Source organism: Chenopodium album, chromosome 12 (genome assembly GCF_948465745.1).
Source record: "Chenopodium album chromosome 12, dcCheAlbu1.1, whole genome shotgun sequence".
In the NCBI taxonomy this organism is placed as follows: domain Eukaryota; kingdom Viridiplantae; phylum Streptophyta; class Magnoliopsida; order Caryophyllales; family Amaranthaceae; genus Chenopodium; species Chenopodium album.
In genome coordinates, this window is record NC_137845.1 from 5,779,133 (window position 1) to 5,793,737 (window position 14,605).

The 14,605-nt window shown below is 33.2% G+C and overlaps 1 protein-coding gene across 1 annotated transcript; it reads right to left on the minus strand.

Moving 5' to 3' along the window:
• Positions 1 to 39: 39 nt before the first annotated feature.
• LOC145570150 (serine/threonine-protein kinase GRIK1-like) lies at positions 40 to 9,212 on the minus strand. Its single transcript, XM_081629160.1, has 12 exons — positions 8,973 to 9,212; positions 8,272 to 8,605; positions 7,720 to 7,794; positions 7,588 to 7,632; positions 5,961 to 6,035; positions 5,140 to 5,227; positions 4,862 to 4,986; positions 4,176 to 4,271; positions 1,790 to 1,856; positions 1,571 to 1,686; positions 1,389 to 1,467; positions 40 to 939 (listed from the first exon to the last, which is right to left on the minus strand). Exons 2-12 carry the CDS (start codon positions 8,599 to 8,601, stop codon positions 791 to 793), a joined length of 1,245 nt encoding a protein of 414 aa, XP_081485286.1. The 5' UTR covers positions 8,602 to 8,605; positions 8,973 to 9,212; the 3' UTR covers positions 40 to 790.
• Positions 9,213 to 14,605: the final 5,393 nt, after the last annotated feature.

Consider the following 14,605-nt stretch of genomic DNA (forward strand, 5'->3'; position numbering starts at 1 on the left):
AGGCCTAATTCTTGTCAACCCAACGATTTATTAGTTCAACCGTCAATAAAATGATCTGAGCAGCAACTCAGAGAGTTAATGGAGAAGAAGGGCGAAGGTCAAGGATGATGGCGAACCAATTCATGACATTTCAGGAATCAACCAAAACCTCAAGAGAAAGGATGAAATATAATTTTAAGATCAATTAATTTGTATTAAATTATTTGACTTATAGCTGGTTTTATTCTATGTTCAAATTGCTAGCTAATACACATCAATCACAAATTTGCTTGTACCATTCCCGAAAGCACACCATCATTTCGTTAATCATCCCTGCAGGCCATGCTCCTTGCCGAAGGAGGGGAGAAAGAAAAAAAAAAAAAAGGCAATCTTCTTGTACTAGTATAATTTTTTTAAAAACGTATACCATTAAGGTAGTTAATTTACAGGGAGAAAAAAAAAAAGTAAAAAAGCATTCTTTAAATTGCATAAATATTTTTGTGGTCTCATCAATGTAAAATAAATTAAATAAAACCCTTTTCTTTGCAGAAAAAAGGGATTCAAACCCCCTCCCTCCACCCCTTCTCTCTTTCCGATGAACTTCTAAACTCTCCTTTTCCTCTTATGCCTGATGTTAGTATCACTAATACAGTTCCTAGCATTTGCTACTGTACAACATACATAAACACCATCGATGAAAAACAAATGCGGACATGGCCAAAGAAGTGTATAGAAAACACAAAACTGTCCGCAAAGTACGATAATGGGTTAGTCAAAACATTAACCTCCCCTTTTCTGCTATCTCCAAGCCTCATGCAAGTATCTCTGTATCCTCATTGCGCAAATTCTTCTGCGTGCTATTTTGTTTGCACCAGCACAAAAACTCAGGAAGTGGACCCTCTTCCCCAATAACCCATGGATGCTCAGCGACCATATTTAACGTCAGCCGTTGATCAGGATCTGTCAATAAAGGATTATTTTGCAGTGAGAATAGATTGTATTTAGAATCTATACAGGTATTAACATATCATCAACTGGTCCAATTACTCAAAAAAGCCAACTCAAATTATTGATTTCATTACTGTCAAACACTGAAAACAGTATAATATAGGAAATCCCTCAGCCTGAACAAGCAAGCATCAACTAAGAAAATTTAGAACACTAAAAAGAAGAGATGAGAATGCTCAAGAGTAAAGCACCAGGGTTAATAATATTAATCAAGTTGTAGTAACTTGCATATGCAAATAATAAAAGAGAGCAACATTTTCAATCCCCCTAACCCCAACAACAACAGCAAAGCCTTAGTCCTAAAAAAAATTGGTCTGCTAAAATGCCAAAAATTCCCTCAACAACTAACATTGTACAAAGGTGAGCTAATTAATAAAGGGAATTGTAAACAGTTCGCTCACCTTTGCACAGAAGCCCCTCTAACAAATTCCTGAGTTGCGGATTAATATTTTCTGGGAGATCAATGGGATCATTAACAATCTGGGGCATCAAAACAGTCGTCAGAATAAAAAATAAACAAACCCTGAACATTAAATACTCATTTTAAAGCATGTAGCTGATAGTGGATGAGAAACCAACACACCTTGTCATAGGTTTCTTGTAGTGTCTCTCCGATAAAGGGAAACTTGCCCATTATCATACAGTACAAGGTGATACCCACAGCCCATGTATCAGCAGCTTTGCCACGATAAGTAAGACCTGTGACACAAAACCCCAAGGATGAAGAGCATGAAGGAATATTTCAACAGTCTCCCATATTGAAAAAACTATCGTAGAGGGTCATTAGCAGCACTATACTAACCTAAGCAACACTCAGGCGCAGTTATAACAGGTGTCCCCGGAGAACGGCGAAGCTCATCATTATCTTCCTGCAAATACGATCAGGCATGAGAGAAAAGAAATACACAGTTTACTTAGAAGTTAGAACACAAAAATGAAAAATCAAAAGCACTCTAATAGAATGTAAATCTATCTAGAGTTTATGGCATTCAGCACACATCTCCTGGCTGAGTTCCTTATTGTAAATGCTGACAAATCGAGCAAGATTAATAGGTCATAGTTCAATTAATCCAGCCCCTTTCCTATGCATTAAATTATAACAGCTTCACTTGAAAAGATATAGCTTTTCAAAAAGAGCCTATTGACAGAAAATAGACACCAACAAGCTGAGCAGAAACACAGAGCTCCTTTCATGCACAGTGACGAAAAAAAATTAGGGGTCTCAGCAGCATACAATTCCAGTGTAATAACATAGAAATTCCATTGCTTAAAAGAGGCCATTAATTCTTGCATGCCTTTATGACTTTACAACTACACAAACAGAAACTTTAGTCTCTCAAACTCCTGAAACGAAAGGCTAAAACCGAAGGTATAACTAAATCCAATAATTCTCATCCAGCGAAAGGTGAGAACATCCACAACATAATGGTCACACTCTGGCAATATTGAACTAGTTTAGAGCATGGGGTGACTATCACAGTTTCTTACTCATACTAGTAAGTTAAGGTAATTGCAGTTTAATATAACACATACCTTGACACATTTTAGTTTCTAATACCGTAATAAGCAATTTCTAAATTTCAATTTCTCCTACTCATAAAAGTCTAACCAAAGGCACAGCATAAGTTATGCATGCATCACTTGCTCTAGAATAAACAAAACATACTATGGTTTACTAGGCACTTCTATTCAAAGCCGTTGGCAACACCACTAAAGTGACTTAACAAATTCATTGCAGAGCCATTTTATTTTACTTGTATTTGTTTTCAAACAGTGAACCTCCACTGTGCAAGACTTAAGGATTTCATCCTATGTATAACCAATCAGTAAAAGAAATTCATTCTTCAACGTATCCTCATAATGCAACAAATGCAGGTAGTAGATGCTAAAAGAAATGAAAGAATTGTATTTTCTTGTGCCAAACTTGGAAGCATAACATGTTACACCATTACCCTAACACCCCTAATTAATAGCTGCTTGAAGAGATGAAAAATAGTAATTTCTGAGTAAAACTTTTGGAGCATAAATATCAAACAATAACCCTTACGCTTCTAATGAGGCTCCCACTTACAAAAGGTGAGGGCTAGGGGGTTAAGACATGGCCTTACTCGTACAATTGTGAAGAGGCTGCATTTTCCTTAACCATAAATATGCAAAGAAGTTGTTCCTGATTAACCCTTTATTTGAAGACAACTGGCCAACTACTTCACGTAGATAAGAGCTACATAACACTAAAATGTGACATAATCCAACCCAAAAAGGCAAAGCTGCCCAATAAGGACTCCTATAAATGCTACATAATGGCAAATTTTCGCATTTATTTTACTCTGATTTTGGAAAAATGGCATCTATGGTTAAAAAAGGAATAAAGAGAACTTGATATGGAGTAGCTTGTTCGCTTTGCTCTGGATGTGGGTAACCTATGCGTTTAAATATTCACTTAAAGTATATATATAGACGAAGTATGTACTCCATTGCAATGAATTTCTATCTATGTAAGACTCCTTCCTAAATCTAAGATCCCATTGGAATCTATTAGCATTAAGCTGTTCCCCACAATGAGGAGAAAGAAATTTCCATTTATTTCACTGGATACAGGCAGCTTATGCTTATTGGTTTTAAAATGTTGTGTAAAACAAATCCAACGTCCATAGAAGAATGTTCTATCCTAGACTCGGTCCTAGATTTATAATCACAAGGGAGGATGTAATAATTAAAAAAAAATGGAAAGAAATGTAAAAGTTAATTATAGATAGTTTAAGGATTCTTTGTTTGTAGTTAAAATTTTAATTTTCGGCAGAAAAACCCATATTCATAATTGACAATGTACTCAATGTGAACATGCTCCACCCCACAACCCCCAAAAAAAAAGGAAAGGGGGATGTTGAATTGATTACAGAAACTTAAATAAAATGCATAGAGGTTATGAGAATAATCTTCTAAAGCACAATTATCATTGAAAAGACTGAACATGTTAACTTTCCTTCCCATATCTTCTGTCCACAGCATCTAGGTGTTAACATCTAATCTCTCTACAAATGCTACAATATAAATGCACATAAAAGATAATCACAATAAGATTATAATTTGTATCCTCAAGCACAATTTTTATGGAACTCATCACATAGATAAGTCTTCAAGAGCAAAATGAAATTGATTTTTAACATTATGAGATACAATTCCGTTACCTCAAATACTTGGCTGACACTGAAGTCTGCAATCTTGACAGTGCCATTACGCGAAACCAAAAGATTTTGAGGCTTTATGTCCATGTGTACTATATTCTGTTGCTCAATGAAAACAAAATCACTAAGATTCAGTAAATGCCAATCACCACATGGAAAAGAAGATTTAACACGGAATGCCTCAAACACAAAATTAGAGAAATTTTTAGTCTCGCTAGACTAAAATCATTGTCTCATATACTCCTTTTAGCAAAAATACGCCTCGGTGAAGAAAAAGGGTATAACCAAAAGACCTCTCCAAAAAAAAAAAAAAAAAATATGTTCGAAATAACAGAACTAGTTATGCATAAAATTTAGCTGTCAATTCCATCTGTCTACTTACTCCTGCATTTCCTTATGGAAAAGTATTTTAAATACAATTGTAAATAAACTAAACAAATCTTGGTCAGCTGTTATACTCATGCCTCACTTCTCAGTGCTTCTAGAGGTATCTATCATAGTTCATACACTTGTGTTTCTAATGGATTGATTTTGTTTTCTATTGCTTCAAATTATATTGCAAAATTAAAAATAAGACGTGAATTCACAGCACATCTGTCTTATTGTGAAGTAGGAAACAGTAATTTTGCAAATAAAAAAACATGGAGCCTGGGCCAACAAATTTTGAAATGGCACTAAAGTGACCTTACATGTGAATGAAGATATATCAGGCCAGAAACAATATCTCGCAAGTACTTTCTCGCAATAGCTTCCCCTAAGCCACCAGGTGGCCCAGCACCCTCGCAATCCCATTTGCCTTCAACGTACTCAAGAACTGAATTGAGAAAATTATAGATAAATTATGGAGTCCATTACATAAAACTAAAAGAATGAAAAAAACCCAGGTCCCACTTAGCATCCTGCAGGTATAAATTCAGGTATGGAGTGCAATAACATGAAGTAAAACAAAAAGGTAGTGCAGTAATACCCATATAGAAATGATCTGTGTCTGGGTCATTTATCACCTCAATAAGATTAACTATGTTGGGATGGCTCACTATTTTCATTATCAGTACCTGCAAGTAATTAAATATAAAATTCAAACATTGCAATGAACGGCTGATATGCACTGCCGAACAATTTTTAGAGTAAAAACTGCCAGGATTAACTTAGTTCACAATATGTAGACAATAAACCCAAATCAGTCCAAAAAAAGCAGTCTCTAATATACTATATAATCATCTTAGTCAAGAATTTAGATAGAATTTGTAATTGCCTCTCAAAAATAAGCCAGCTTTGGTTCTTCTTAGAATTAAAATCTAAAACAAATTGTTGCACTCAACATAATGGTTAAATTTGACATAAACTTCCAGATGTCCAGCTCAAAGATTATAAAGTCAAGCAATTTTATGAAAAAACTTAAACCTGACGAGTGAGTTTAAAGCTTACTCCCCCCGTCCCAGAATAATTGATACACATCCGTCCCAAAATAATTCACACATTAATAAATATTGCATGGGACCACTAATTATAAACTATTTTCCTATACTCTTCCATGACCCATACAAAAATCAAAAGGAATCTTTTTACATCAAACAAATGTATTAAATGGTCTCACTCAAAGTTTTCTTAAACTAACTATGTGCCCATCCCAACGTCCTAGATATTGTGGGTCGGAGGGAGTACATAAAATGAGTGAAGCAGCGGATATTTTACTATCTAAAAGCTTTAAGAAAAATCAGTACTATGCTAAATAGGATGCAAAGCAATAAATTTAGTACAATGAACAAATTTGAATGTAGTACACACCTCACGAAGAACATCTGTCATAGCAGTCTCAGAAGGTGCAACTCGTTGCTTCAACAAATGGGACTTGTGAAATGCCTACATAGCAAAATACCAGATATATCCCAATATAAGTGAGACATTTGGAATTAGCAAGAGAGGAATGACATAAAGCGATGTAAACACACATAATGCAGAGTCGTAGAACAACACCTAGAGTAGTGTAAACACTAATAAAACTTGACAAAAGAAGATATATTTCAGTTATTTTCACGTGCAAATAAGGTAAAAACAATTAAAGAGAAATCATAGTACAATTAGGAAGAAATTATGCTAACCATGTGTCATAACTCATAAATCACATCAAGATTTCTTTTCAGAAAATATTTATGTGTTCAAGTCCTATTCCAATAAAAGACTTAGCAGCATACACAAACAAGATTCTTTCTGAAACTTCATTACCCGAAAAACTAGTGTAGGTCTTGGTGCAGGCTTTTAAGACAAGTGTTTGCCAAAATGTGAGTTTCTGTCTAGTATACCCTAACCCAACCCAATAATAATTTGTTGAGGATATTAAATTTAAATTCCATATCAGTTGATGCTATTGGAAACGAATTTTATGGCCACCAACTTTCCTTAAAGATGCTATGATCCTTTGGAGAATACCTTGCATCAGTTGCATGTATCGTAGTGCATGGCAATTTTTCTAGAATACTATCACTTTATCAACAAAAGGGTTAACCAGGTAAATTCCAGAATTTGAATTGTGAAGTTCCCAATCACCAAACTATTAAAAAAGTTCTCAATCCAGAAATCCTAGAGTGCACGTTGCATGTGTTCTTGTACATGGAAAATTTTCTATTAATATCATCAGGAAAAGGTAAACCAGGTCAAGTATTTACAGAAATCCACTGGCAAAGTTTACAGTCATTTAAGTCTTACAGAAATTGACGAACCAGTACAATATCATAATGAAATTTCATCTTTAGAAACTCAAACAGTGTTATGGAGAAAAAACACACTATACATAATTACAAACTATTGGCAAGGCATACAAGTAGTCGCGTAGACATCCAATCACCATTAGTCTTTTACTTCTTGATGTAATCAGACTTTTACTTCTTGAATAATGAAGTAATAAGTCTGATTACATCAAGAAGAAACAAGGCAACACTGAAAGTGCCAAATGAATATATGAAGTACATTATCAGCTTTTATTTTATTTATTTATTTATTTTTAATAAAACAAGAGATTGGCCTCTTAGGCTCTTAGAATAAAAGACCCTGATTGTATGCATGTTTTGAATTCTGTAACTCACAATTTTAGATCACAAATCCCAAAGTTTACAGACAACGTAGCTCAGAGGACCAAAAGAGCTATAGAAACAAACAATTACAGACCCCAACCCCTGAAAAACAAAAATCCCCGTTTTCTTATCCTCCGAATGTTTTCTTCTTTACTAGTAACTTCTAGCAATGAACTTTGAAGTTCTAAATTCTTCAATACAATAAAAATTTGCTCAAAAAACTTGATTCTTTTCACTGACCCCCAATTCACGTAAAACATAATTAACGGATGCCGACAAAGTATGATAATGATGTGTATTCTAACATATGCATGCAAGGAAAAACAGTGATAAAAAAGAACAACCTTTATTGCATAATGATTTCCATCAATGCTGTTTCGGTAAAGAACCTGTCATATTACAAGCTACACATCAGAGAGAAATCAAATCCTATCATCATCAATCAGGACTCAGGAGTGTATTTGCAAAATGCTTACCACTTTTGCGTAACTTCCAGACCCAATTTTAAATTCACGAATATACTCGTTTATCTTCTTGATCCCAAATTCATCCTAGTGATACAAAACAGGAATTAAAATAAAGCAGTCATCGGGACGATCAGAAGTTGACTTGCATTTGACAAGATTAACAAAAAAACACCCCAGCATGGATTCAACATTTCAAGATTGCATGATGTGCATCTTTGCATGAAAATTTTAAACAACGGATGCTCACAATATTATCTTCACCAAGTATAAAAACCTTACAACAACAAAATGAATATTTAACAAATTAACCCCAAAGCATCAAGCATATAAGTTGCAGCAAATTTAAACTCCATAGTCCATACAACAACAACAACTATAAGCTATCCTAAGGGCCTGTTCATATTTACTTAATTTCAGTTCAGTTCAGTTCAGCTCCAATCAGTTCAATTCAGTTCAGCTCTTAATTTCCCTCTCACATAAAATATTCATTTCGGCTCGGCTCGGCTCGGCTCGGTAAATATGAACAGGCCCTAAATGCAGTATCATTCTCATATTGCTCACCTCCGAACGCACAAGTTTGTGAGTTTCTTTGACCTCAAATTGCCTACAAATTAACCCATTCCTAATCTTATAATTAATAATCTCTTCAGCTCGTTGCGCCCCACTAGTCACCTCAGTTTCATCATAGCCTTGTGTCATACTAGTATCTTCCCCATTATAAGAACCATTATCATCAACATCATCATCAACATCATCATCATCATCTTCTGCATCATCTAGCAAAGGTTTACGAGAAGTAACAGTCGTAAACCCATCAATTCGAAACTTCGGCCTTGCAATCGATTTCTGCCTTCTCGAGAACCCAAAGCACCCACAGCAGCCCATCTCCATCAGTCTGAAAGTATAATTACAAGCAATGTGTAATCTCATACCATTGACTAATCCAAAAACATGATCAATTCAATTCTACTTAATTTCATTCAATTTTTCAATATAACAACATGACATTCACCCAATTAAATCATAAAAACAAGATTTAATCTGCTACCTCCGAAAATCAAAGTACATGCTATAGAAGTACAATTACAAGCAATGTATAATCTCATACCATTGACTAATCCAAAAACATGATCAAATCAATTCAATTCTAGTCAATTTCATTCAATCTTTAAGTACAACAAAAAGAAATTCACCCAATTTAATCAAAAAACAAGATTTAATCAGCTAAAACTGAAAAATAAAGAGAGAGAAAATTAAAGTACCTGCTATAGAAGTGGCATTACTAGCAATTGAATGGGAAAAACATCAAAATCTTGGTTTTATAACTGGAAAAAATAATCAGATATGGAAAGAAATCAGAAGAAATAGGAAAAAAATCCTGATTTCTATAATTGTAGTTCGTCAATTTAGGGTTTGGGAAGATCAGATGAGAGAGAAGAAAGGCTGGAGTGCTCAACGACTCAACGTTATACTTTTTGACAAATAATAAACGAGATAGTGATTAGTGAGTGAACGTTTCGTCAAATTGAAGAGTCCTTGACTCCTTGGCTAAAATCAATGGAACAATAATACTCGTATTTACCGATTTACATCAATAATGTTTTGTTCAGTTTAATTTCAGTTCAATTTAGCTCAGCTCTAATCAGTTCAACTCAATTCAGTTTTTAATTAGATGAAATCTATGCACGGTTTATTTGAATTTTTTAAAATAATTTATATATATATATATATTTATATGCTAAAATTTGTTATATATTTAGATAAAATTCTTGATATCAAAAGATAATATTTTATATTTAATTAATTTAAACTGAAAAATCTCATTCGCCAATTTTACTTACGTGTCATTTAAATTATTTAATTCTAAAAGAAATTAATAATTTCGTATTTAATTAGCTAATACTAAAATTTATTATCCTACGTGGCGCGTTGAAAAAATTAAATCCTGCGTGCTCTCTAAAAACCCAGGAAAATATATATATAAATAATAGATTTCCTTCTCTCATAAAAAATTCATTTCATCTATATTCAATTTAGTTCAGTTCAGCCCCAATCAGTGCAGTTAAGTTGTTTTCAGTAAATCAAAACAAGCCCATAGTGACATTAACTCTCTATTTAACTGATTTTTTTTTTTAAAAAAAAAAAAAAAATTGAGATCATATATTCTTCCTGTAATTTTTGCTAAATCTCTAATATATTTGTTCTTAACAATTATTGATTTTTACAAATTAAAACTTATTATTACTAAATCTTTGTTGTATCGAATTAATTATTTTTTTTATTTAAAATTTGTCAGGTAATCAATAACTCCCCTATAAATACAAAAAATTACTCCACTTTGTATCAAAAATAGGTCAATCTCCCCGTAAATAAAAAAAATAATAATAATATTAAAAAAAAAAAAAAAAAAGTCAATCTCATACTACCTTTGTTTCAATAGATGCAATCTTCAATAATTCAAAGTGGTAGACTAGTAGTATGATTCAAAACTTAGTATATTATACTACTTGGAACTAAGTTTGATTGTTTCATTGTTTGTCATATAAGCAAGGTATTTTTTTTTTATTTTTTTTTTTTTTGTAATTAATAACAAAAGCATAAGAAATTATTATACAAGAACAAGAGGAAGAGATTGGCGAAACATTTCAGTAATAAATGTGCTTAAAAGTATTTTACATATTTTATGAGAAAATGATTTTTACATGTAATAAATGTGCATATATGATTTTGTGCTCCTCTCACATAGAGGAGTTTTTCCCAATATTTTGAACGCTACGTAAGATTGTGATTTTTAAAAAATTAACTTGAATAAAATTTATCCTTAAAAAATCCTAATTAAAAAAACTAATTCTAAAATTAAAAGATTATCTTTTCTTATTAGAATTTTATCTAAATATTTAACGGAAAATAAAATAATCTTAATATTTATTTTATAATATAAAAAAAATCAAATAAAAAACAAATGAATAGAATAATATAATATATCACATAAAAAAAATAAAAAAAATAAAAAAACCAAACAAACAAACAAATCGTACATTGCTCTTGGTATGTGTTCATTAAAGTTGGTCTTTATGTTTTTTGAAGACTTAATGTATGTGAAGGATGTCTATACGTCTCTACCATCACATAATTGCATATTTGGATATGTCATCTTTGTCACTCTCCTTGATTTTTCTCAAAGATGGTTTCATTTTTGGCAGCGGTTAACTCAAACTTGATATAGGTGGCGAAGCATAGCAACACCACCATCAATGTGGTCAGTAAGTTAGAGAGACAATTGGTAAAGGCAAAGTACATAGCTTAGACAACCGAATATATTAAACTGTGAGTTAATAGTACGGAGTACTTATAAAAAGTTAAATATTCATACAGCCGTAAAACCCAGTGTACGGCACTGCACTAATGACCTTCATTGCCTTATGAAGAGTACGAACCCAACACAAAACAAAAACAACTGAACCCAAACCCAACTTGATCAAATAAATGTCATAGTCAACATCTACTTACATTATATTTGGTGAACCCAAAAATTAAAAAAATTAAACATGAGACATTCACCTAACAAGCTGAACTTATTGATCATGGACCTAAGAGTAAAAACTAGAAAAGGGGCCTAAGACAGCTTGGTTTGATCAACTCATGCATATATCATCTTCAACTTCTTAAACAAATCTTTTATATTCGGTTTCTTAAACTCCCAAAGTAAGTTTGGATGTAAAATCACCTATCCAGCGAGGGGAGAAGGCTAAGTATTGAGTAAATCACTTCTGTTTCACCCTCGCTTCTCCCACAAAAGTTCAATAGTTCGATCACCTTAGTTGGCTGTGAAGACACTTTGAGCTTCTTTTAGTCCAGCAACCCTTGTATTAACCAGAATCATATTCTCGAAAAATCTAGATCAAATGAGATGAAAACTGTCACTAATTTTCTATTACCCGAAAATGTGAGAAAAAGCACTTGCTACATTATGGCTAGTGGTCAATTTTAGTGTCATGCATCTACAAAATTAGGGAAATGGAGGGAAGGGAATTGGAAATTAAATTTCCATTTTTCCTCAGTTTATAAGCATATCCGTCCAAAATTGGAAAGGTTTAAAGGGAAAATGGTTACAACTCCTACTTCTTTCTTCTCCTCCAGTTCTAATTATGTTTGTTTTTCAAAATAAAGTGTAAGAATTTTAATTTTTGGACAACTTCATAAATACAAAGATTGATAAACCAGTTTTTAACAAAGCATTCATGCTGACATGCTGAGGGGTGTACAAGTAGTACAAGTGTACAACCATCCAAATGGGGGTATAAGTGTACAACCAGTTTTGTATACTTATATAGATCCAAAGAAAAGAAGGAATTTTAGAAAAAGTTTGCAAATATATACTTATACAAGTACCTTCACAAGTAATGAGTTCTTCCCAGATCCTTCCACATTAAGAGAACTCTACAAGTAATCAAGTACTAACCCATATAGTGAGACTTCCAAGTTCCACCAAATTAGTTTAACATACACATTAACTAGAGATCCTTACCCTACATCTGCAGTATTATTCCTCTACCTAATATTTTAAAAAACATAATTGTGAATGCTATGTGCTCAGTGGCATATCTAGGAATTCAGAAGTGTGGGTTCGGAATTGTTCAAAAAAAGATATAAGTCCTTCGTTCGTTTTCATTGCAACATTGGTGATTTCACGCTTGCCAATACAAGCTAAATATCTTAAGTTATTAACAAGATCCAACTTGACTACTTTTTTTTCCCAACGTTTGAATCACAAAAAACGATCAAAGGAGTATGTGTATATATGGTAAAATTACAAACGTTGCAATTAAAAAAAAAAAAAAAAAAAGGAAGTATAAATTTTAATTTTAATAGATACTTTTGAATACTGGATTATAATGGATGACATATAACTTAATAAAATGTAGAAAAAGGATCTTTAAAAGCATTCGGATTTTTATATACTTTGGTGAAGAAAGTTAGGGGAAAAAAATAATTAGGGTAAAAGAGGTTTGATGTTTTGAATCTTTGAAATGTTTTCTGAATATTGGGAGTTTAGAGAAGTAATTAAAGCAAAAGGGGAAAAAAAGTAAACCATTAACATTTGGGGGGGGGGGGGGGTGGGAAGATTAGAGAAGAAATTTAAGCAAAAAAAGAAGGAAAAAAAAAGGCTAAAAAAAAAAATTGTTCTTGGGAATCGAACAGACGACCTTGAAAGCCCAAGCACTCAAAAACAAACTTCATTTGACCACTGGGCTATAAACTTCTCCCATTGCAACTCATGCGGACAAAATGTTTTTATCCTGTTTATTCTTTTTTTTTTTTTTGCTTTTTTTATTTTTTTTTTATCAAAAAAACAGTGGGATCAATGAACCCAACGTGGATCCGCCACTATATGTGCTAACTGTAAGGAAGGTGTGCCCATTGTAGGGGATCCTTCTCCTTATGCCCATGGCCCTTTAAAAGACTAGGACTTTACACTTGTTAAGGTGTACTAGGATTTGAATTCCTGACTGTTTGGGGGACCTTGAATTAGAGTTGATCCTATCATTATGTTTTTTTGTAAGAAACTAGTAAGGAGTCGCCAATGAGTTTTAGGAAAACTCATAAACCTCGTTCATGCCTTTCTCCCAAGTAGGGTTCAAGGGATATTTAGCATGAATCGTAAGTTTACCCATGCCCAAATTGGTCTACGTGTACCAGAGATGAGTTCAGGAGCGAGGGTACTAAAATAACGTTCCTTTTAGGGAGGAATCGCTATTCTAGCCCTAGTGCGGCCTTTACTAGATCTTCCTTTTTCACAATTTCATCACCGAACAATATAAGCAACGTGACACCTAAAACTAAGTTAATTGATTTTATTTACAAGCATTGATCACATAAGGATTACACAACAACGAATGTCGTTATTCTTATTTAATTCAAATTCGTGAAAAAAGGATAAAAATAAACAATATTCGCCTTGTCTTAAGTGATAAAACAACAATTAACTATCAAATTCTAGTCTTGATTAACGAAAGAGTACTATGTGAATTAATTAATTAAAAGTTTTAAAGTGATCAAACAACACTAATTAATCAATTAAAGTTATTTAAAAAATAAAAGAAAAGTGATTTATCTAAGTGCTCAGGAAACTAACCGTTCATTCTTTGTATGCTTATATATCCGTCTTAGATGTTTATGGACCTTCTTTCTTCGTCGTACCTCCAAGGGATTCAATGGATAGATTAGGGTTGAAGAGTATTTAGGAAGAAAGAAGAAAAGTAGTGTGATAGTAAGAGAACTTGAGAGATTAGGGTTTTAGAATGGTAGGATTTAGAATTCTGATTTTTCTGTCCTCTTTAGGGTTGAACGAAAACCCCTATTTATAGGCGTAAGAATCTAGGTTTAGCGTTTTAGAGCCGCGGCGTCAAGTGGCGAGCGCAACTCACTAAGTTGCGCTCGGTGCGGTTTGCCTTATACGAAAATGCGTTTTTAAAACTTCCATAACTTTTGATTGCAAAGTTGGATTAAGGCGTGCGAGATATTATTGGAAAGCTATGAATGTCTACTTTCCAATGCCATTGGAATTAGGTTAAAATCTGTTATGGATCAAAAGTTATGGTCGTTGGAGTGCAAGGGTGTCGGTTTTAGGGCCCGGTTTAGTGTTTTGGTCATAACTTTTTCGTTTTAACTCGGAATTGGGCTTATAATATACCGTTGGAAAACTCTTTGAAAGGGCTATCCATTTGTATAGGCCATTCATGGAAATTTGATGGTTGTCTTATCCGTTTGGCTCGGTTTTCATCAATGTAGGATCCATTAGATCCAATCATTGCATTTGACGCATTTGGATCCGTTATTAATCAAGTTTAAACATGTATGAGCATGTTTTGGACCTAATTAGTAATCGGACAAG

What these genes read in the sequence shown, in the direction of transcription:
- LOC145570150 (XM_081629160.1), bottom strand. Translation starts at nt 8,601, where the DNA reads ATGGAGATGGGCTGCTGTGGGTGCTTTGGGTTCTCGAGAAGGCAGAAA. An exon ending in CACAGATCATTTCTATATGG is followed by an intron (nt 4,987 to 5,139) that starts GTATTACTGCAC and finishes TTCTCAATTCAG; the next exon opens with TTCTTGAGTACGTTGAAGGC. An exon ending in AGAGGGGCTTCTGTGCAAAG is followed by an intron (nt 940 to 1,388) that starts GTGAGCGAACTG and finishes CTTTATTGACAG; the next exon opens with ATCCTGATCAACGGCTGACG.